The 23,057-nt window shown below is 40.8% G+C and overlaps 1 protein-coding gene across 1 annotated transcript in view; it reads left to right on the plus strand.

The window, feature by feature from the left end:
* Positions 1-2,665: 2,665 nt before the first annotated feature.
* Positions 2,666-23,057, plus strand: part of LOC311214306 (polycystin-1-like protein 2) — a gene marked incomplete at both ends in the record, with an annotated part of 38,367 nt that continues 17,975 nt past the window's right edge. Inside the window, 16 exons of the mRNA XM_084294817.1 lie at positions 2,666-3,053; positions 3,607-3,771; positions 6,711-6,896; positions 7,262-7,372; positions 7,810-7,957; positions 9,442-9,662; positions 10,314-10,718; positions 11,804-11,902; positions 14,575-14,782; positions 15,491-15,611; positions 15,866-16,007; positions 16,507-16,698; positions 16,918-17,063; positions 17,871-18,065; positions 18,926-19,051; positions 20,475-20,657. Coding sequence (XP_084150943.1) covers positions 2,666-3,053; positions 3,607-3,771; positions 6,711-6,896; positions 7,262-7,372; positions 7,810-7,957; positions 9,442-9,662; positions 10,314-10,718; positions 11,804-11,902; positions 14,575-14,782; positions 15,491-15,611; positions 15,866-16,007; positions 16,507-16,698; positions 16,918-17,063; positions 17,871-18,065; positions 18,926-19,051; positions 20,475-20,657 — 3,036 coding nt within the window. The remainder of the gene's footprint in view (positions 3,054-3,606; positions 3,772-6,710; positions 6,897-7,261; positions 7,373-7,809; positions 7,958-9,441; positions 9,663-10,313; positions 10,719-11,803; positions 11,903-14,574; positions 14,783-15,490; positions 15,612-15,865; positions 16,008-16,506; positions 16,699-16,917; positions 17,064-17,870; positions 18,066-18,925; positions 19,052-20,474; positions 20,658-23,057) is intronic.

Consider the following 23,057-nt stretch of genomic DNA (forward strand, 5'->3'; position numbering starts at 1 on the left):
CAAGCAGCACTATTTGAAATCAAGCCATTTTTCAGTTCTGAGTGAAAAGGGCTTTCAGGAATTTTCTCTCTTCCTGAGGACCCTGGTTGCTAATTTTGATGGTTTAAAAGCAGTATTTTCTTTTCTGTAAATGCTTTTCTTTTCCTTGTGGTAAACAGAATAAACTGACAGCCTGCTTTAGTGACACTAAAAGGTATGAAGTCAACAAACTGAAAGAGGAAAACTATTTCATTCCCCATCTGCTGCAGGCAGTTGAAGAGTTACATGGAGCAACTGTAGATTAGGAAAAAAGAAATCACAGTGCTCTAGAAATTGCTAACTGTAGGCTCACTTGGAGAGCTTGGCTTCATTTGTAGACAGTTCCAAACATTTGTTGTCCTTCTGGGGGCCTGTTTCAAAATCCATCAAAGCCAGAGACAAGGCTTCCATTAACTTCAACGGCTTTGGAGCAGATCCACAGAGGACAGCCTGTGGCACCTCCAGCTCTGGCACTTTTAGCAGTATGTTCATGGATTCAGATTTCCAGCTGAAGAGAGAGAACTGGATAATGTTACAGAATCAATCCATCACACAAGTCAATGGCACTTACTGGAAATACTCAGTATCACTGAGTCAGATACTTTTATGTACAGTCTCCTTCTTCATACCTATGCTTTCAGAAACAGGCTGTGTTTCTCATATATAAGAAGCCAAAACAGAAGGGCTTTCTACTGGCTTCTCCAAAGCCAGGCAAGTCAGCATGGCCCAAGAAGAAGCAAGCAATCTGAAGGAAACATCATGAAAATATGCAGTGGTAAACTCTGACCAACAGCTGTCCTCAGCTCTGACTTTTGCAATACTGTGGGAGGTCCCAGAATGACACCTCTGAGGTTCTGTATGCAGCCCGAAAGGGACTGTTAATCTGTGGGCAAAATCCACAACAGGTTATCAACTGTTTCAGCAGAACCAGCTGATAACCATAGTTACAGGGTCTCTTCCAGGAAAGGGAGGGGTGCCTGGGCACTGCCTGGGCCAGATCCATCAGATAATCAGAGTACGGACCGGCCATCCTCAGAGGTGGCAAATCCAGGCTGAATGTTCATATCTCAGCTGCTGCATCAGCCCTCGCTATTAATCAGACAGAAATTGCTGTGGGATCTGGTCCAAGGGTTCCATAGCTGAGATAAGTCTATTATCAAGTTCAGTGGGAGGGGGGACATCTAGCACAGTTACTGTCCTTCCATCACAGGGCATTTTCTTCCCCTTTCCTCTACTCCTCTGCAATTGTCCTGCCCATTAAATAATTACCCATGAATTTTTTCTTGAACATGTGATCATAATTCTGCTTTATCCAGCTGAGCAAGGTGACTGACTATGAAGTGGAGGTCAAGAAAGGCTTGGGACTGAAGACAATTCTTAAATGTTTACTGGATGGAGTGCACATACTTTACCCTGTCAGAAAGCTTTAGATAGTTAGAGCAGGGCTGGCATACTCTGAGCTAAGTGCATTACCTTCAGGTCAATAGTGCAATGCTGCTGGCATTTCTGCAGTGCGGGAATTCAAGCAAGGATCACTGCATCTCTGTGATGCAGCTCCTGGCTCACTGAGCCACGTCCAAATATAAATGCATGTTCATTCAGTGTCAAGTTGTGGTGATGTAAATTAATAATAGTTGCATCAAATTCAGTGGAGGTAATGCCAAGGGCATGAGGATCACAACAGCTACAGATCCTTATTTGTACTGTGCTTCTGCTAATCCAGTGGCCTTGTAAGCCTGGCAGGTATCTTCTGTAAGAAAGTTCAGAAGTACTTAGGGATTTCAGCTCCAAAATGCTGCTGGACTGGCTTCACGAAGTCCATCAGCAGAACTTTGCAATGCCCGCATATGGCTTCCAACTAGCTCTGGTGATGAAGGCAGTACTTCCACCATTTCCAAATCACTGTATTAACTTCTAGCTTTGTCTTCTACCTCCAAGCAGGAATAAGTGAAATAGCTCTGTAGAGTTAAGCAGCTTAGCTCTTAAGGGAAGATGGGAGCATTTCACATGGGGTGGGTAATTCTAAACAGACACAACACTTCAAAATACATCCTCCTTGGAACAGCTGAGATTAACCTCAGGATGTGTAAACAGGTGGCCAGGATGAATGATACAATAATTACAGGCATCACATTGAGAAGCACCTCAAATAATCACACTGAAACAATAATAATTATTAGAAACAAAGTAATCCAAAACAATTAAATGTATCTAGAGGAACATCATGTGTTTTCCCATATCATGATTCCTTGTGTTTCTGATTTCCCTCATCCTTCTCTCATTCTTACTGTTGTATCTCTTTGTTGTTGTAAAGACATCCAGCTTTAATGCTCACACAATGACTCCTTTGATGGAGGAGCTTTATCTCACTTTCGCATGTGTCCAGTAACAGCATACATCAACCTTATCTTCTCTGCTCACGAGGAAAGCAATCCCATAATGGCTTCCCTTCAACCTGACTTCATGCGGAGTGACACCTTTATACAATGGGCCTCACAATGGCCATTGCAGTGACTTAGCATCAACACCAGCTGTGTGCATCCTCAGATGCAATCACCATTATGTATTAGAAGCAATCTGTTCCACGTCCTATTGCTGCTTTTGCAAACAGCAAAGAGGAAGGAGGAATACTGATGACATGACAAGGATGACAACTCACGCTTTTGAAGAAGGCAGCAAAAAGAGTGGTGATGTGATAAGCAACACCAGTGCCATGCAGGGCACCGAGCTGAAAATGTGGCTTGGGATCACAGTTCTAATTTTTCTTGCTATATGTTTGGCTGTGGAGGAGACACCAGCTGAGGAAGGAATCCCTTGCTCAAAGTATCAGCTAGCTTTCAACCACTCATGCTATGAGTTTGTGAGACTCCAGCGATCCTTCAGAAGTGCCCAGAGATGGTGTGAGAGAGGAGGGGGGCACCTTGTCTTTATTGAAAACGAGGAAACTCAAGAGTTCTTGCAGAAGCATATTGCCGAGGATCAGGAATGGTGGATAGGACTGATCTCAAACTCCTTGCTGAATGAAACTACTGACGGTAGGTGATTTTGAAATCATGTCTTCTTTGAAACTGTACCAGCCTGTGATGCTTACCTACCATGACAGCAAGTGCAGTCAATCCCTTTATAGACAGCTGCAGAAAAAACAACGTCTTTTGTAGCTGTAATTTAGTTTTCTATTATGATGTTCTAGCTGTGTGCTTCACTTCTCAGTTGCATGTTGTCATCCTTTCCATTGGATCTTGTGCTTGTGCAAACACATGGTGAATTAGATCAGTTAACCCAGTTAAAAAGATATGCTGGGTTGGTTCTCCAGTGGACAAGCCAGCTGAGCTAACTCATCACGCTAGGAGATGCTGCGAGATCTGATGCAAGGGAATGGTGGAATTTGGAGGCTGGGAGCAGGGGGAAGCAGTGGTGTCTTTTTTAGTGGCTGTATCAGATTACATGTAAAATGAAACTGAAGATCTCTATTCAGACAAAACCATCTTTGCTTGAGTAGGAGCAGGGATACAGTCTCGCTCTGTAGGCTCTGACTCCTTAGTTGTGTTACTGTGGAAAATAAACAGGAAATGATTACTTTGTTCACAGGGTCAATGGTTTGGCTGGACACCTCAGATATAAGCTACAGTAACTGGTACGAGGATCAGCCATCTTCTTTCTCATCCACATGTGGCTACATCCTAAAGAATGCCAAGTATCGGTGGGGTGTGACTGAAAATTGCAGCCAGGAGTTTGACTTCATTTGTGAGTTTGGTAAGATACACAACAGCTGGATCTAAGAAGTGAGCATACTGTATTCACAACTGTGCATAAGTTGTCTTGTTTCTTTCAAAGCGGCTGTGCAATAACCTAAAGCTTATTAAAAATGAACAAGCAAAAAAAAAAACCAGTAAACCCCATCAGGGGCTCTTTTTCCACCTGAGCGAGGTGGAACCAGTATGACTGCCCTGTATCTAAACTTGTAATCATAAACATGGGCCAAGGCAAGACCATCAAAATAATTTGTCACGGAAGCAAAAATACAGCCAGGCTTCCAGAGATAACTTTTCTAGCAGCCTGGAGCAAGCAAAAGTGAGAGCAAGTTTTTCTTGTTCAGACCCTCCTATCAGGTTTGAGGGCTTCCCCAGGACAAGGAAGCAGACAGGAGCTTGTCCCTCCTGGTGGCATTTTAGTGTTCAGACAGAAAAAGGTACAGACATCATGTCCCTGGAACTGTGGCTTGGAACAGTCCTGGGAAGGAATGCTGGCAGCATGATCCTATCCGACACATAGATATGAGGGGAATTTGTGTTCCTTGCACTTTGCACGTAAACCAGGCATTTAAAACTGGAACTAAGGTCACAAGCACCTGAAGGCAGGTGTGGCTGTAGGCTCACTAACATAAATAGTCTGCAAATCCAGTATGCAAATCCAGGTTATCACAAGCCATAGTGGTGCTACTGCCCTGGTCCAGTCCGGCACTACCTCTGACATAATTAACAAATCATTCCACAATCAGCAAAACTAACAACGACTTGATTCCTGTCCTGATCTCCTGTTCCACATCCCCCCCTTATCCTCTTCCTCAGCTCTCCCCGTTCACTCCCATATGCCCAGCACTTTCTGCCTCTCCAAATCCTTTTCCCTCTGTCCCCACAGTTCTGCAGCAGCTTCAGAGCTCCAGCTGTACCTGCTGGCAGCTGAATCCCATCATGGAACAGACAACTGTTGGGTTATGATCTCTACTCCTAGTAGGGGCACTGATACAGCTCCTTCTCTTCCACTTCCCTATTGATTTTCATGAAATTTTAGGGTGTTTTGAGGTTTATGTCTATATATCAAATTTGGCTGAAGATGACAAACCTTAAAAGTGACTGGGGCAGAGGAAACTGGCAGACAGCACGATGCCTTAAGCTTATTTTCCATGCAAAACCAGACTAACATTATTTTGCCATTACAACATGGTAGACAACTGTCTGTAAGAAAGCTACCATCTGTTACTATAGGATCTGACTTAAAGCCCATTAAATTCAAAGAAGTCTGCATTATTGAACAATGCCTGACCATTATTCCATTACCCAGGAAACTGCAAACAGATTAAAGCAATTACAGCCTTGGTTTCCTTATCTACAGCCCATATTCATTAACACACATGCATATTTCAATAATAGACTCCTCTTTTACTAGCTTTGCATGTAAGGAATTTGATCTAATATCTGAAAGAAACAGGGACATTCTTTTCATTCATTCCTCTGGGTGCTGAATGGTTGGAGGTTTGTGCAGCCTGACAGTGCTTCAGTTTGTTTCTGTAAAATGGGCACGGTGGTGTTTGACTCCCTCACACTCAGCTACTGCAAGGCTTGGTTCACAGTGATACCGACTTCAAAACCTCACATGAAATGTACAGGTAGCTCCGAATGGGATCACTAGTTGAAGTGAACCTCTCTGATTCCTGATAACCTCGTTTACTTGATCACCTGAGATGTTTATGTGTGTAAAAACAACCAAACAACTAAGCAGACAGATAGCTTTTGGCCTTCATCCGTTCTTTGTCTCTCTGTCCTAGAATCACATTTCTCAACTCAAGTGAAAATTTTCCTTAGTTCAGTTCATTCTTCTTCCTACTTCTATCCTGGCATTTGGTGCTCCGTAAGCTAGGAATTTGATGCAGCAAAAATATACAGGTTGACCAGGGACTGTCCATAAGAACACAAACCCAGTTCTGGACAGTTTTACAGGTAAAAGTTGCTGAGACAGCAAATACTACAGGAACGCTTTATGTAAAGTAAAGAACAGATAAATGCATGAGATAATAGCCCGTATTAGAATATAACAGCAAGTTATTTTTCAAGCTTATTTAGAGAGCTCTAACGTATAAACTGATCATGTTGCTATAGCTACAGCCAGGCTTAGATTTAGCTTTAAATAACAATAGCACACAATTACTGCAGTGTGCACACATTGGCTCTGTTAATCAACGTGCTTAAGGGGAATGATCAAAACAGCCATTGGAGGACAATGTAGTTAAAGCTGAGACAGCTGAAACAGAAACATTCTTTTGCAACACTCCCCTATGAGAACAGCCTTTTGCATACACTTCTTGGGGGTATTATGTATCCTGATTACTACAGGATACCAAGAATTCTGTAAGATAATTAACTGTCCCAGATTAATCAAGGAATAAGGTGTATGCTTTTAGAGATATGACCTTACTCATTTTAACAGTCCTGCTAAATGAAGTCAGTCGAATATTGCACAGGAACAAAGGTGTCTCTGTAGCAGCAATGGGATCAGGTCCTGTACTTAATATGCACGATCTTCTCCAGCGCCATTATCTGAGAATCATGCAAATCTCACACTGCCACAAGGGTTTCTGAAGTAGAAAGTAACTTTAAACCTTCCAGTACTACAGGTCAAATAAATGCTAAGTGTTTCCCACAAAATATGTTTATTTTTTTATTTAAAATGTTTTCTTTTACTAAAAATGTTCTCAAATTTTTGCTCAAGATGGTAAAGAACATAAATCTATTTTTTTGGATTTCCAAAATGGAAAAATATTTGATGCTTTGTTCATTTTTTCATTTTCAGTATTGTTTAGCTTAAAAGGAAGAAAAATAAAACAAAAATAATAATAGCAAAAAGAAGGATATGGAGAACTGTAGCAGGACTTTTCAGAAATTCAAAAATTTAATTCTGATTTTTTCCCCCAATAGAATCTGGCCAAAGCATTGCTTGTGATAGTTCCAATGCCACTGTGCAGTGTGGGTCAGGAGAAGTTATCCAAATTGGAGAGACCTTCTATGGACGGAAGACCCCTCACTACTGTGTATTGGAAACCCCTCTCCAGTATGATACAGATGAAGACTGTAGCTGGATCAGTGTCAAAGATGAAGTAGCAGGTAATATCTTATGGCATTGTTTGTCAGAGTCATATAATTCCTGGTCCCTGAAGTATTTCGTCTTGTACTTGAGTAGCTTTAGTGAATGGAACAGTATATTATTCCTAAAATGAAAAGGATCACAAAGAACTTCTGAGATGGAGGAGGGTCCCACAGGAGGCTAAATGGGAAGGAGGGAACAGTGCTAAGTACCAGGCAATAAGAAACACACTAAAGTCAAAGTGCTGTAGGAGTTTTTTGTCTAGAGATCAGTGACAAAATATTGCTCCCCTCGCTGGTGTTCTCGTTTCAGTAATCACCTCTCACCTGAGCTGTTATGACAGTCAAAGACAAAAAACACAAATTCATGTAAAACTTCTTTCCAGGACAGTGTCACGGTCTTCAGGCCTGCCAGGTGGCAGCAGATGGAGCTTTCTTTGGAGACCCTTGCCCAGCTTCAGGAAGCTATTTGTCTGTTCAATACCACTGCAAGGAAGGTGAGTGGGAGAGGGCTGTCAGCACCAAAAGCCTGTTCTGCACTTTGCTGTAACATTGTGAGCATACGATTTATCTTGAAATCCTTGTTCCATCCTCAAAGAAGAATCTGGAAGAGTGGAGACCACTCCCAAGTATTGAAGGAACCAAAATGTATCTTTCCTCTTAACTGACAGCTCCAGAGGGTTTTTGATAGGACACAAAGCCAGGAAATTCAGACACATAAAACAAACAAATAAAATTATGTTCCAACATGAATCTTGACCAGTAGATACGGAAAAGAATCAGCTCCCGGTCATGCCACTAATGCACTCAAATTGGCAGCAGTATCAGCTCTGCTTTGGAGAAGTCCTGCTCTCAACAATACATGAAAAACAATTGAGTTATGTAAGAACCACAGACAAACAAAGGCACTGAATGCTGTCATTATGTTTTACAGGTCTGCAGCTGGTTGTAACAGATAGATGCTTTATCTTTGAAAACATCACAGTCACTTTGAACTGGCTGCTCTCCCCATACACTGGCAACCTTTCCTGTGTCATCAGCACTGGAGATGGCCACACGGTTGATCCTTACTACCCTCTAACGTAAGATGAGTCCTTTACACATCATCAGACAAAGAGCAAATTTCACTGCTTGCATTTCATTGAATGCTTCAAGATGAGATGTCAAAAATTAATCAGACTGGTAACAGACCACACATGCAAGATACTTGGATTCTGCAGAAACTTGTTTTGAAATAAATACAAAATATTATGTCAAGCTGCCAACCACAATCTTTCCTCTGCTTATTATGACAAGTGATTCCTATTTCTTACTAATGGAATTGAATACAGATCTCTAGCACACAAAATAACTGAAAAAAATGTAATTAATTACCGAAGAAATAGGCAAGTGTTATTTTTTAAGAGTATTTTTAAATAGTATTTTTGATAACATTTAAAAAGAATACAATGGAATTCTGGAATTTTTCTTTTATTTTAATTGCAAAAAAAATTGTCTTTGAAAGATCAAACACTTTTCTACTTGATTTAAAAGTCAGATTTTGTATTGTCCTAGTGCTAGGAATGACATAATATGAATCTAGAAATTTATTTCTCTACTGATAGAATCCCACTTGAGCCAACTAGAAAAATAAGAGCAGAAAGAATGAAAACCAAAAAGTCATAATATACTAGAAATAGAAAACATTCCTTCAGAGGTACAGACACAAGCCTGTAGCTGTAAAGAACATGAAAAAAAATCTTTAGTAGAGAGCCTTTAGGTGAAATATACTTGCTAGCTTTAAGCAGAGGCTTGCTGGTGTTATGGGAGGCCCTTTTACTTCACCTATGGCCAGCAGTCATGCTTATCTGTTTTCTGCATGCAGTTTGATACCCACTCTTGCAGGGACTGCTTTTTCTGTTCCTGTCTTGTCGTTGCCATGTTTCTGAAATCCAGTTAGAAAGAAACATTTTACTTCATTTAAGCAGAGAATGAAAAATACGCATTGTCAGTGATGATGTCTGGATTTTCTTTTATTTTTCATTTACTAGGTGTCACAGTGATAGTTCAGAGAGAATAGTGTTGGGAGTAATACCTCTTTGCTTTCCGTGGTGCGTGTCACTCAGGAAGGGTATCCTTAGGTTCTTTTTACCATCTCCCAATGCTTATTAGCAGTAATAGCAGCTACTGCAGACTTCCTTGTATCCATTCATCTCCTGCTGCTACCACTACTGGAGCTGCATCAGTCCCAGGAAGTGAAGAGACATTTTTCCAGCATGGCAGTTGCACATACATAGAGCAAAATAAAAGAGCAAGGTTTGAGATCTGACAAAACGCTGAGCAGCCTCAGCTTCCACTGATGTATCCTAAAGTAGGTAAATCAGGAGCGAAATAAGAAAAGAGAAATCGAGGGCACTGCTACATACTCTTGTGTGAACAGTCATGTTCATTTCCAATCTCCTGAGTATAGCAGAGGTGATCAGGTCAGAAATTTGTGAACTGTGACCACCGTTAGCAGGTAAGACTCAAGACTTTCCAGGACAGTTTTCCACAGGCAGCTGTTCTCCTTCTGTTCTAGACTGGTCAGCAATGTCACATACAGATATTCATCTCCTGGGGAGTTCACAGTTTTCGTGGAGTGCACTACCAGCGAGTGGCATGTGACAGCACAGAGGCGGGTGACTGTTCAAGACAAGCTGGATGAACTAAGCCTTACCGGGTGCTACAGCCAGTACGAATCTGGGAACGGCTCTCCCTGCCGAACGCTCTACAGGGAGGTGTTATGGATCCAAGTTGAACTCAACGGAGGTGAGCTTCATTACTCTGCATGCATTAAATTGTAGGCTAAATCTGATCCTACCCATGGGACAGAAGCAGGATTTTCATTACACAAAACAATCCTTCTTTTTAGTGAATGATTTTCGTCTAATCATTGCATTTCTGCAACTGAATGCTCTCGGCTCCATTGGGGGGGTTCTTTCTCAGGGGTATTTTGAACATGAACACAAACCTTTTTTCCCCCTTCACAAATCTGACGAAGCATGACCACAGCTTCAGTCACGTGAATCCACATGAAGCCAGTAGCAGTATTTATGTATTTGAAGTTAGGAATGCACAGAAATGCCTCTCTAGCAGAGGGTAAGAGGATTCCCCACTGAGCAGGTCATATTTGCTACTGTGTACTTTGTGCTCACTTCAAGCTCCTGGGATCCACATGCTTAAAAAGTGAAATTCAGAAGCATGGGTTTGAACTCTCTTGACTGCCTTAGCACTCCCTGCAGAAACGAGTCAGATTTCCATAGGGAGCCAAATGGGCACAAAGGCACCAAAAGGGACTTTATTCAAACTGCCTTGCTGCAGTACGCTTATGGCTCCTTTATAAGCACCTGAATGCTGCACAAAGCAGCTAGAAGTGGATTGCCTATTACATAGGCTGTGAGAAATTTTGTCTTTCTGCAGGTAACAGAGTGACCTACGTTATACTAGCAGGTAACGTGACGCTCGCTGAATCCAGTGCAAAGGAAGGAATCGTCCCGCACAATCTGACACTTGACAGTGCTGCTCAGGAACTGCTGGGCCCTGGGATGCATCGGCTGGAAATCCGAGCATCCAGCAACACCACTGCATCAGAGATCTCTGGGAGCATTGCCGTTCACTTAATTGAGCCAGTCTCTGGTCTTCAGGCTGTGTTAGCTTCTCATGCTGTGCAGCTGGGGGAGAATCTGGAGATAAACGTCTCTGTTCCTCATGGTGCCCCAGATAAGCTGAAGTTTGAGGTGGTTGGATCTAATGAAACTCACTCTCATGAGGAAAACAGCCCTGCAGGGGAACCTCGAACATACTTCATTCCCATGCACTCTGAAGGTACAGCACATTGACATTTCTGCTTCTGAGACGCTCACAACTGAGTGGGGGAGTTCACATAAACAGGCACAGCAACTGGGCTAGGGGACAGTAACTTACAGCTGAGTTTGATAACTTTTCTAACCATTTAAACTTGTCCTGCAGAAGTGTATGAACAGCACTGGCCTTTAAGTGAGCTAAAAAAAACAGAACTGGCAAATGGGTATCCATAAGGAGACGGAAAGTGAGGTTTCACCCGAATTTTGCAATTAAAAAGACGTAGTGAACTAGTCATTTTTTCATGACTGTACCTGATTCAAGTATAAATGAAGACATTTTCCTGACTCACAATGCATTTTCCTCCAGTTTGTCCATACGTATAACTTTTTCAACTTTATACTCCTTTTCACACTATGGTAATAAAAAAACAAAAACAAAACAAAACAAAAAGTTCTCAGTATGGATGACAAAGAAAAAAGGGAGCTCCATCCTCATCTGCACATCAGTCTCCAACATGTAGCTTTGGTTGGGACTTATGAATAAGCTTTTTAGCATTTTTTTTCTTTTCATTATTAAGAATTCAAAGCCTTTAAAACATGGGATTAGGGAGACTGTCCTTAAGAGTTAATTTAGTTTCAGAAGATAAAAAAGTTTTCTCCTCTAATGAACTATTCAAATCCCATGCCAAAGCTGGAACACCAGAAGCTAATTATGATTTCATTTTATGTTTTAAGAATATTCAATATTAGAAATTGCAATGGGCCTCCCTATACCCATTTGAACATCCCTTCCCTTCTAGCAAAACAAGACAGCTGCTCTCTCAAGATGTCTAAATTCATTTGGACTCCAATACTAGCACATCTCTAGATTTCTTTGTTGTAGTATCAAAGCCAGCTGACAAAGAACAGCATTGCAAGTGCTAGAACAAGGACAGCTGAGTAGTTAAAACCTGAGATAAACAGGAAGACCATTCCCTCAAACTCATAAAAACAAACAAACAAAACCAACCAAGAGAAAAGAACAGGATTTTCTTAATGTATTGGATTTTATGTCACAAACATGGACTGGTCTGCTGCTATTCTAAATTGGTCTTTTGTCTTCTCTAGGTACTTTCCTAGTGAAAGTGGTGGCCACGAATGCCTTCTCAAACATGAGTCTGGATATCGGGCTCATCAATGTGCTGGCAAACACTTCCCATAAAGAAGGTAATTGCATTTATCTGGCAGTGCTGGTTTTTACCATATAAATGTCTTTTTGCAATCAGAGCATTTTATGGCGTGTTTATGGTTTGCATCTAGTAATTGCTTTCTTTCCAGCAATAGTGCTGAAAACTTTTGTGGAAGCTTCTTCCTGATGAAGGCAGATTCTCTGGCTTTGAAGTGGTCATAAATTAGCATCTCTCTCTATATTACATATTGCACATTTGCTGCTTGTCCTCAAAATTAAGTAGTGAAGTTTATGTCCTGGGATGTAGCTCTAAAACTAGGAAATATCTGCATCACAGCAATCATATAAAATGCTGTCAGTAAACACTTCTAGATGGCACTTGCTTACATTTACAAAAGCAGATTTTACCATGAATAAACTGACTTTAGTATTGAGACTTTTCCAGTACTTTCCCTCATTTTTTCTGTGTACATCAACTGAACTTCTTAACTTCTGTGAACTGATTTTGATTTACACCATTATGTTTGAAGAATTACAATGATCTTATTTATAGTGACAGTTTGTTACTGTTTTACCTCCTGAAAATACATTGTTTATCCCAATTCAGGAGTCTGAGTCTTACAGCCCTATCTTTCAGAGTGCCTGTAGTCAAATATTTAAGGTAAATTCACTGAGGACTGTCTGAAAGCTTTATAGGTAGCAATAAAATATTCTTTTTTTTATTTTTTTTTTTATTTGTTTTGTTCTGTATTGAACAGATTCTGCTAAGGAAAAAGGCAGCTCCAAAACAAATACCCAAAAGACAAACGTAAGTACTATTTAAAGATCTTTCTTTAAAATTGACATGCTTAGAAATTCCTCTCGCTAGTAAAAGTGCTGCAGAAGATATTAAAAAGAGGTATTAGCAACATATTAGATTATGGACTAGATTTTCTGTGCCCCAAATAGTTTAACATAGAATCTACACCAAGCATCTCCAAGACAAATGTGTTCGCAGGCATTCAACCTACAGCTCGTAAAAGCCTGCAAATAACAATTCCAATATTAGAGAAAATGAACTTTTCTCCGTGATCCAGTTTTGGAAGTTGAAATGTGATTAGATAAATTTTAAAATTAGATAAATTTTAAAATTATCTATGTGACTAATGTGAACTTTCCTTTGAGGGGCTATCTTGCAAGCAGAGTTTAATACCTTTTTATATTATTTCCAAGTGCTTTCTGCTTCTGTATTGGGATGTTTAAGTTACTTTGTGAAAAAGAAATTTCCAGCTCATGGCAAGCTGAGAAACTAATGAAACACTAATTGCCAGCAGCTGCACAAAGTTAAATTGAGAATTGCTAGATATAATATTTTGTTATCATCTCAAAGATAGAGTTTTTAACTATAACCCTAGCAGACAGACGTCTGCTATGGGAGACGCTGCTTCACAAGGAGGCATCACGCTTTACAAATCAGCTGTAAGAATATATTGCACCAGAGGAATATTAAACTAATTTAAAAGTAAGTTTATCACAGTTCGTTGCACAGAAAGACAAATTCAGCTACTTTCTTCTTCTCTTTATCTACAGCTGTAATGTATCCATTTCTGATAGAAAAGAGATGTACCAGAAAACACGCTAGAAGACAAATGATTGTCCAAGACTTAAAAGTCTTGGTCCAAAAAAGGAAAAGTAATGGAAATTAGTTTCCTAAGTACTTGGATTAATTTTTAAAATAGGAGCTGGGCTCCTAAACGGGTGTGAGTTTGGGAATATCTTGCCACGCATCATTTCTCTGTGTTATGTGTTTCTATTCCCGTAGCTTCTACTCCCATACAAACACTGCTTAGGGAAAGATCGTCTAAACTACAGATCTGCATCTGGGGTCTAACCTTACACACATTTTTAATTTCTATATGAAACAAGATGCGTGTGTGTTTATACATGCTACTCTTCTAACTGGTACATTTCCTTATTATTTAGGATCACAAAAGAAAAAACAAAATATATATTAAACCAAGTCGCCATGTGGATCCTTTCACAACCGTTACTCTTGGCTGGCCAGATAACAGCACTAATTCTAGTTTCCTCTGGTCCTGCGGTATGTGCATTTCCTGAAGCTTTTCCACCAATTTCTATTTCATCAGCGTCAAACTCATTGTCATGTTAGACCAAGCTGTGAAAATCTGACTAGGGGACGGTTTAGTCCCCTGCCTGGCTTTATAAAAGTTTGCCACTCACTGTATACGAAGAACATCCCTCTGCCTTATTCTGGTTTTAACACCCATCTAACCACGGTCTGTAATAATGCACAGTACACAGTTCTGTCTTTTCCCAAAGGCAGCTCCTAGGTTTTAGTTTTCAAGATCTGTCCATCCTAAGCCTTCACCCCGCCCCAGTGAAGACCTAATTGCAAGTGACTTACATAGTTAGGCATTTGAAAGGTATGTGTCAATAAAATTGCAATAATTAGCATCAAACCTAATGCAAGAATATTTATGGCTGAAAACAGGACTGAGATTCAGAACATCTGTGTCCTGTCCTCATATTTATCCCTGACCTCATATATTATTTTGAAGAAATCAGTTTGAACTCTGGTTACCCACTCTGTAAATTGGGTTAAGGAAACTCGTTTACTTTATAAAGCTCTTCGGAGCTGCTGCCAGGCAAGCCCTTTATGAGGGACATGGGATGCTACAATTACTCTAATTATAAAAGAAATTTCATGCAGGAGCTTGCTGGCCTGAGTGGAATGAATGCGTGCAGCACCAGATAATCTTAACCAACCAACGAGAGGTGCAGATCCCACCTTCCTGCCTTCCTCCTCCGAAGTCAGCAGTGACTGTGAAGGTTACAGTGCAAAACCGTGGGAATGAAGAGAAACAGGATGAGCAATGTCTCTATGTGACTGCAAAACAAGAACTACAGCTAGAAATCAGGTCTGTTTTCAAACCTTGATGTTCACTATTTAATATTACTACTACACAAATCTAGGGCAAGGCCACAATTATCATTAATAATAACAGTAGTAATAGTTTACTAATTGTTGTAAATCCATTTATTTATTACCATCAAAGGAATTAAAGACAATGGGTCTTGCAGCATTTTCCAGTTCACATTTCTGAACATAATCCTTTTATAAATTGCATAATATTTCTCCCAAACCACTTAGGCATTTTGACTCCCACTACCTCCTTTCAGTGCTGGAGATTTCCATATGCAAACCTCATTGAAATGACGGGAATAAAAGTTGTAAGATATGTCTGAAATTCCTACTAGACACCCAGATACACATTACTGCTTTAAAAATCTGGTTCTCGGGAAGCTGGAACATCACCGGCATTTCGATGGTCTGTTAATATAATAATTTTAGGAGATTAGGTAGGCTTCACTTGAGAGCCTGAATGAGTTTTTGAACATAAATAGCGTCTGGATTCTGCGCCTTAGTCATTGTTGAAAATGGAGATGAAAGTTCCTAAACCTCTTGCTTTAAAATGGAGTATTTCACTATTTGTGAGTCACGTCACCTGGACATATATCACAGGACTTTTGCAGATTTTCATTAAACAAGATTAAAACAACCAACATCAAGGACTATGACATCTCACAGAGTTACTGCCTGTAACCACTGTCTTACTTCCTTACAGGTGTGAGGCAAACTGCAAGCCAGTGAACGCTAGCGAGGAAGTTGTTTTGAGTGTCTCTGGACAGAAGGACTCCCAGGCCATTTCGTATAACTGGTACTTGGATAACACATTCCAAGACAAGGTGAGAGCATCAGATTTGTCAGAAATACTGCACACACAAAAAATAAACATCTATCGTGAGGGAAAGCCATGTGGTCTCAGAGGGGGCACGTGGGGGGCTTTGCAAACAGCTTGAGGATTGAGGTACGGGGGAGCTACGTTTGACAGTGGTTATAATGGAGGGCACCAAATTGCCACTCTGCTCCTGATAAATTGCAACAGAAATCACAGCAAAGAGCGTCTACTGTCATGTTTTCTTTTCTGTCTGATTTCCAGTCTGCGCCCCTCCCTCCAGCCTGTAGCCTGACTGGTTTCCGGCAGGACTCTTTGAATTTGCTTCAAAGCAACGCATCCATGTTGATAATGAACAGCTCCTTCTTGCAGACACACGGAGAAGCTTTTCAGATTAAAGTAACAGGTATGGGCAAGCAGGGTTTTTTAGACTCCTTTGAGATAGCCTCTGCCATCCTGACATCATACTGACGTTACATGCACAGAGCCTCGCTGACAAGCAAGAAGTTAAATTATTCCGCAAGTTGAGAGCTGTTACTTTACATATGTGTTCTTTGAAATAATTAAGAACTATCTTTGTTCTGGGCTGTTGCACAACAGGACAAATTCAGTTATCTGACTCCAAGCTGTTAATGACTTTGTTAAGGCTCATTTGGCAATGATGTTATATTAAATACCTGATTAAATGACCCAGCTTTGCTTTACAATGCAAACACTACCACATTTTTAATACTTCTTTTCCTCTTATGGCTTAATCAGTAGTGGGATTTCCCTTCTGATTAGGTACACAGTGATGCTTCTGGTGCCTGATCAAACCACATCACTGCTAGAATAGGTTAGAGTAATGTCTGCAGCTCACTGCTGCCATGGCATGATCGCTGACGTTCTGCTCCCTCCACTCCCAGCAGTGACTCAGCGTGGCTACGGGGAGGACACCTACCTCGTGAGCACAGTGCCTCCGCCCCAGGTCCCCAGCTGCACTGTGTCTCCCAGGGAGGGATCCGTGCTCACTGCTTTCACAGTCTCCTGCAGCCCTCCATGCTCAGTGGATTCATGCCAATCCCAGCAGCTCACATACTGCTTCTACCTGAACTCAAGTAAGTCCCGAGATGGATGGTTTGGCTGCTTCCCCATGTTTCTGACAAGCACTTTTACTGATGCCACCAAGAGCAAAGGCACAGCCTGCTTCTGCTTCTCAGAGAGTCTAAACATGAGTTGATCAGGCCTGCACAGAGCAAGCCTACAGCCCTCTCTTCTCAGAGAACAGGAGGTGTCTGTGTGATGTCTGGTAGGTAATCCCATCTTTCCTATTTCAGATTCTCTCTTGCACTGTGGCCCAGATCCTGAGCTCTTCCCAGTTTATCTTCCACTTGGAGAAGAGGAAAATAATTTCATTTTACACGTGACAATTACCATTAGCAACAACTTTGGCGATACAGTTCAAACTAATGCTTCAGTGAAGGTACACAATACAAGTTCTCTCAAGTTGATATTTAATCTGTGATTCACTTTTGGAACTTCTTCCCATTTTGTACTTACTACATGCCTGTGACTGTGCAATGATCATTTCTGTATCTAACAGAGACTAATCTCTGTGGACTCAAAATAGTCAGAAGGCACTTCTCCTGTTTTTGTTCTAGGACAGGATTTTAAAAGATGACCTACGTGGACATTGGGTAGTGAGTCTGGAGTTACTCTCTGTAGGGCCCTGAAAACTCCTGCTTTTGTGCCAGTAGAGATCCTTATCAGGCCACTAAAACTCCATGTGTTTCTCCATGCCTCACACTCAGCAGATGTTCGTGTCAGTGTGCTTTTTTGTGCAATGCACAGGGTGAGGCTTGGAAAACTTGGGGTTGAATTAGAGTCTGCTTCTGCTTCTGCACAAATTTCTCAGCCAAGCGGGTGTCAGATGTCTTAAAAAGAAAGTAGTTTTTCACAGATTGAGATGGAATTGGGCTCTTTTCTTACATTTGGGCATTTCTAAAGATGGCCCATAGGATCTTAAAGAGCAAACATCATTCTAAAGGGTGGTAACAGCAGCACGAGTCTGTTCCAGCTGTACAAGTCAATGACTCCAGTACTTAGTCAGGAGACCCAAGAGGATGGCAGAACTGCCTGGAGAATTTAATTGAAAATAAAACATGAAAAAATGGTAACAGAGTTTTCTGTCTACTCCAGCTAGGTTGCCAATGAGATAGCTGTGGGAACTGTTCAAAGATAACTATAACAGTGTTAGCAAAGTTAAGAGCATTTCTGATTTCTTTAACAGGTTGGACACACAGATATGATCGATGGGAACCTGACCCTACAGGCCATTGTATCTGAGAAGGCAAACAGCATCCTAAAAGATGGGAACAACAGCATGAGTCTTTTCCAGCTGTTTAAGTCAGTAACCTCAGTCCTTAATCACGAGACCCAAGAGGAAAACTTTAACATATCTTTACAGACGGACACACGAAAAGAGGTCAGCCAGACACTTGTTTTCTTGCAGTACAATGTGATATAATTGACTCTTTGTATTCTTTGGCAGCTCTTAAGTAATAAAAAGCTCATATATCACCTCCTCAAATCAATGGAGATTTCAAGTTTCTGGTATCCGCCTCTGCGTTTGGCACAGGTTTCAGCTATTTTGTACTACTTGCCCAAGCAAAAAATAAATGAATAAAAAATATCATCCATGAGGAAAATAATTCATTCTCAATTGTTAATGCAATAATTTAAATTAATTTGGATGGTCATTTTAAGCTTAGAGGTAACCCGATTTTGCACAAAATTTAAATGTTAATAAAATTGCCTCTCCTGCAGGAGAAATATCCTATGACAATTTCCCTAAGAGTAGTAGATGGCAGGTAATTTTAGTTTGTTTCTTTCAGCTACAAGCTAGTTTCACTTTTAAGTTGATATTTGTATGGTGCTTTGCATGCCTCAGATGTAAAGATCTAGAGAAATGCCATATAATCCTTCAATTGTGATTCATTATTTGACTAACATCAATTATACATGGCTCTGCTCTCTCTGGAAGTGACATTTACATAATAATTCGCAGACTTTAGTACAAAGTCTAAGAAGTAACTCCCCTTGCTATTAATGGATGTTAAGTGTATAAATTCTCTGTGTCGGGAGGTAACAAAACTCATGTGATTACACACTTATTAAGGCAAGTGGCATCTTGTCAGGAGACCTAATCTCAGTTCAAATGATCCTTGTTGTGGAGCTTTATTCTACCACAGTTTCCAGCAAGCCTGGCTGTCAATATAAAGCACTACTTGCTTAGTCTTCATTAGCATCTTATTCCTTTGCCTAATTATCCCTTTCCATCCCAAGCTCCGAGGGCTGATGCTGACAACTCTCTCTGCTGTTAACGTAACATCAGTGCAGACTGCTCTTCAGATGTCAGAAGTGTTGAAAGAAATCACTCACAGGAGTGAGGAGCTGTCTGCCTCTGCGCAGGTAAGCAGCATCTCACCTTCTGTCTCCTTACACCAACAGTACAGACACTGTTGCACCCCACTAACCTTGGAAGAGTTTTGGTGCCTTACAGGTACCTGTTCTTTGCTCATTTTTTTTGACTGTACCAGCATGTATGCCTCGACCAGAAGGAATGCATTTTGCTGTTTTGAGTAAACAAATGTGGACCCACAGGGGTTGTCTCAACAGCCACCACAATCCAGGGGATAAGTGGCTGGCCAGTTACATTCTGTGATACATCTTTAGGGTGAAAACCTTAACTTTTAGCAGAAGACATGCTAGGATGTATATTTTGTCTTCTAAAGCATTCTTAGAATCCTGAAGAAGAGAAACCTGGGAGGTTTTTTTTTTGTTTGGTTGTTTTTTTTCCTAGAAATTTGCTGAGATCCTTTGGTCCCTGATCCATGCAGTGTCACAAAATGCACATAAACAAGCTGCCAGTGAGGCAGGAACAAAACGGTACCTAAAGGAATCAGGCACAAATGTTCAGATTGCCCTTGCAGAAGTATTTATTGAATCTTATCTGGCAATATGACACCGTTAGTAGACGATGCTATTTATGTGTAAGGAGTGAGCACATGGGAGGACAGAACAAACTGTCACTGGGGAAGATTCACAAATACACTGGCAACAAGAAGAGCTGTCGTGAATTCTGATGTATTGTACAGTTGCAGCCAGACAATGGCTTGGGAGCATGTCAGCAGTATGTGGTTAACTTTGGTGAGACAAGAGCATAGCTCAGTTTCAGCATTCACTCCACGCGAGGCTGCTAAGCACTTGCAGACTGTGGGAATGGACACGTCCAAGCTTGCAGTGATTGCATTTGGCTTCCTCACCCTGGGCTAAGTGCTGGCCAGTGCTTTCACAACCAATCGTCAGTCAGGGGCTGTGTTTTGGCACAAAATAAATGCTGTAAGACTCATTCTTTGACATTTCACACAGCACAAGGCCAAAGGTGTCACTTGCTGGTAATCCAATAGGTTTTATGGAAGCTAAGATTGAAATGTACTAGCAGTTGACAATAGGGCTGGATCTTTGGAGTCACCACATGAAAGTACAACCTGATTTACTGTGTCATTGTGCATCTAAACTCTTCCCTGTCCCTGTGTTTGAAAGACATATTTTCTTCAGATGTTATCCATCTTTTCTACGGATTGAATCTGTGGAAGCGTGCTGCATTTTTCACGTTAGCTGTGTTACATGTTAGTATGCCATCTAGTACATCATCATTATTGGTGTTTCAGGTATTACCCCAGCACAAATTATTACAGCAGAACAGGTATAGCCACAAACAGTCCCACGGGATTACTTGTATTGCAATACTCAGTAAAAGCCTCAATGACACGTCACTTCTGTCATCTGTAGCACCAAAACATTGAAACTTCTCCCTTTATTTCCCCTGCAGGTGGAAGCTAGCAACACACTAAAAGATGTAAGTGCTTCCTTGCTCACTGTAAACACAGAGGACAGCAGAGATGATCAGAAGCTAAAGGATGCAGCCACCTACCTATTTAATGCAGTGAGCAATGTCCTACAAGCTTCTGTACACACCAGAGCTGTGAACACTTCAGTGCCAGAGGCAGAACAGGTAATTTTGGTTTGGTCCAGTTTGTAGGGTCCTGTAGCAGAATATTTACTTGCTTTAGAAGGTTTTTAAGAGTTTTGCTGCTTCATATTTTTCAGTTGGTATTGGGTAGGGTTTATTACAACGACATGGTGGACTTGAATATCAAAGTAATCTTCTGCCCAGTTGGGCCTGTTAGAACAGTCTGCTAATGGGAATGATAGGAGCCTCTTAAGCTTTGTTACATTTAAAGCTGAACAGGACAGAGCGCTGGAGAACACAGGATCAGTGTAAGACCTCTAACAGAGGACAAGCAGACTGACTGCAGTAAGATTTTTTTTTCTAGATTTGATTCTTTTCCCTCCTTTTGCCCCACAATTCAAGGAAGCCACAGCTATTCTGTATTTGTGATTGGCTCCACTACTTCAAAGCTGGAATCAGCTCTGGTTGCTGCTTACACTTCTTCAGAAAGTCCACTCTGATTTTCTATTCAGAATTATGTAACGTGTTTATTTTGTCCTAGCCCTTCCTATTTATATGTAAACTGCCACAGTTGCCTTTGTGTGCTTCCTGGACTGAATATACTTCAGGTTTCATCACTGCAAGAGAGGAGGGCATGATATAAATCTAACCTGAGTGAAAAGGTTATGAACTGTTCAAACTCCCCCAGCATAACACACTAATAACACCTAACTAATAGGTAATTAGGGCTTGTTTTTCAAGTGACTAAACACTAAAATGTGCGGTGAAAGAGCATTAATGTACACAAGTGCACAAACATCGTGCATGAAATTGATGCAATTTTTGTTGTCCTTCAAACTTCAATTTGTAGAAATTCTAAATATTAGAATTCCATTTACTGTAAGATATTTGTTTGCTGTATGCAGTGTTTTCTTGAGAATTACAGAAGTTGAATTGCTGACAAGAATAATTGTATCTGAGATTAAGAAGCTCATCATCAAGTTTGCCAGCTTTATAAGACACAGTAAAACCGGTATTTCCTCATAAAAAGAAGTAAGGGCAAATAACATCCAAGTTGCTGATTCTGAGCAGCGGTGTTACAAGTCCCCTCTCCTCTAATCCTTTTCCAGAGTTCAGTGTCACACCAGCTCCTGAACACAGTTGAAAATCTACAGAGTGCCCTTCTGTTTGGGAAGGAACCAGACGATGAACCCATGGTCCTTACCACTCATTCTGCCACCATGTATATAAACAGGTAACTGTAACAACGCCTCCTAAATCCTGATAGTTACCCAAATTTTCCCCGAATATCCATTACATTATCCTTCAATGAAACCACCTAAAAAAGTATTATAGCATAATGACAGCTTCAACAGTGTGATGAGGCTGCCATTGCTGACTGATAGGAAGAACAGCTTGGACCCCAATTAACTTCAGTAAACCAGCTTAGAAATTCTCATGCTGTGCCTTCTCTGACCAAGGGACAAACTACTGCTACCTCCTGGGTCAGGCAGTTGCTGCTTACCTTTGAAAGTCTGTGGAAATCTCAGTTAAGTTCTTTTCTTCTTTTCCATGTTGCCAATAATGACATGTTATACAGAACTTTAACCAGCCTGGCAGGAACAAATACAATCATGAGGAGCCTGATAAGCATTCTCCATTGCCTATAATTATCCCCAAATTGTTCCTTGAGAGCCTGTTTTTCGTCCACATTTAACTCTGCATAAAAATCAAGAACATGTTCACACAAAGACCAGGTGTATCTTTTGCATAAGTACACCTAAGTGTGTACACCTCCGCATCCAGATATGCCAATTCCACCCCTTTTTGGGGTGATATATGGTAGTGTTACATGGAGTACAACATCAGGGAAAATGCACTAAGTAGTTACTGGCTGAGTTAGAAACAGTTTTCCAGGTATGTTATACTAATGAAGTGAGAAAAGTTTTTTCTAGATATGAAATCCATACATGATTTTTTTTTCTTTCATTCTGTTCTGCTTGTGTTCAACCCTAACTGGACTGGACAGATTACAGACAGAAAGCCTGGATGGTACAGCCATTAATATCTCCAATTCCAGCTCTGCCAGCTTTGTTCTTCCAACAGCTTCCTCTCTCAGTGTTTCAGGAATTGATGATGAAACAGTGGATATAAGGGCAAGTAAACAGCTTTTATCTGACTCAATCTGATCTACAACTTACTTTCTTGGTCTAGTGGTTTTAGACTCCTTTTACAGTGAGCATACAAGTACACAAATCATCCCTCCAGTCATAACAAGAAAATTATTTGAAATATTTTTCTTGTCAAAGAAGCCTTCTCTTATCTTAATTGCATGAAGTTGGTTGAGCAAGCTGAGGAGGATTGAAAGCTTAAACTCCCCGTCCCATTATCCCCTCACATACACTCCTGATTCCTACCTGGATGCTTAGAGAAGGTGATAGAATCAATGCTGCATACTTATGT

This window comes from Netta rufina, assembly GCF_964035555.1.
Source record: "Netta rufina genome assembly, chromosome: 13".
Lineage (NCBI taxonomy): Eukaryota > Metazoa > Chordata > Aves > Anseriformes > Anatidae > Netta > Netta rufina.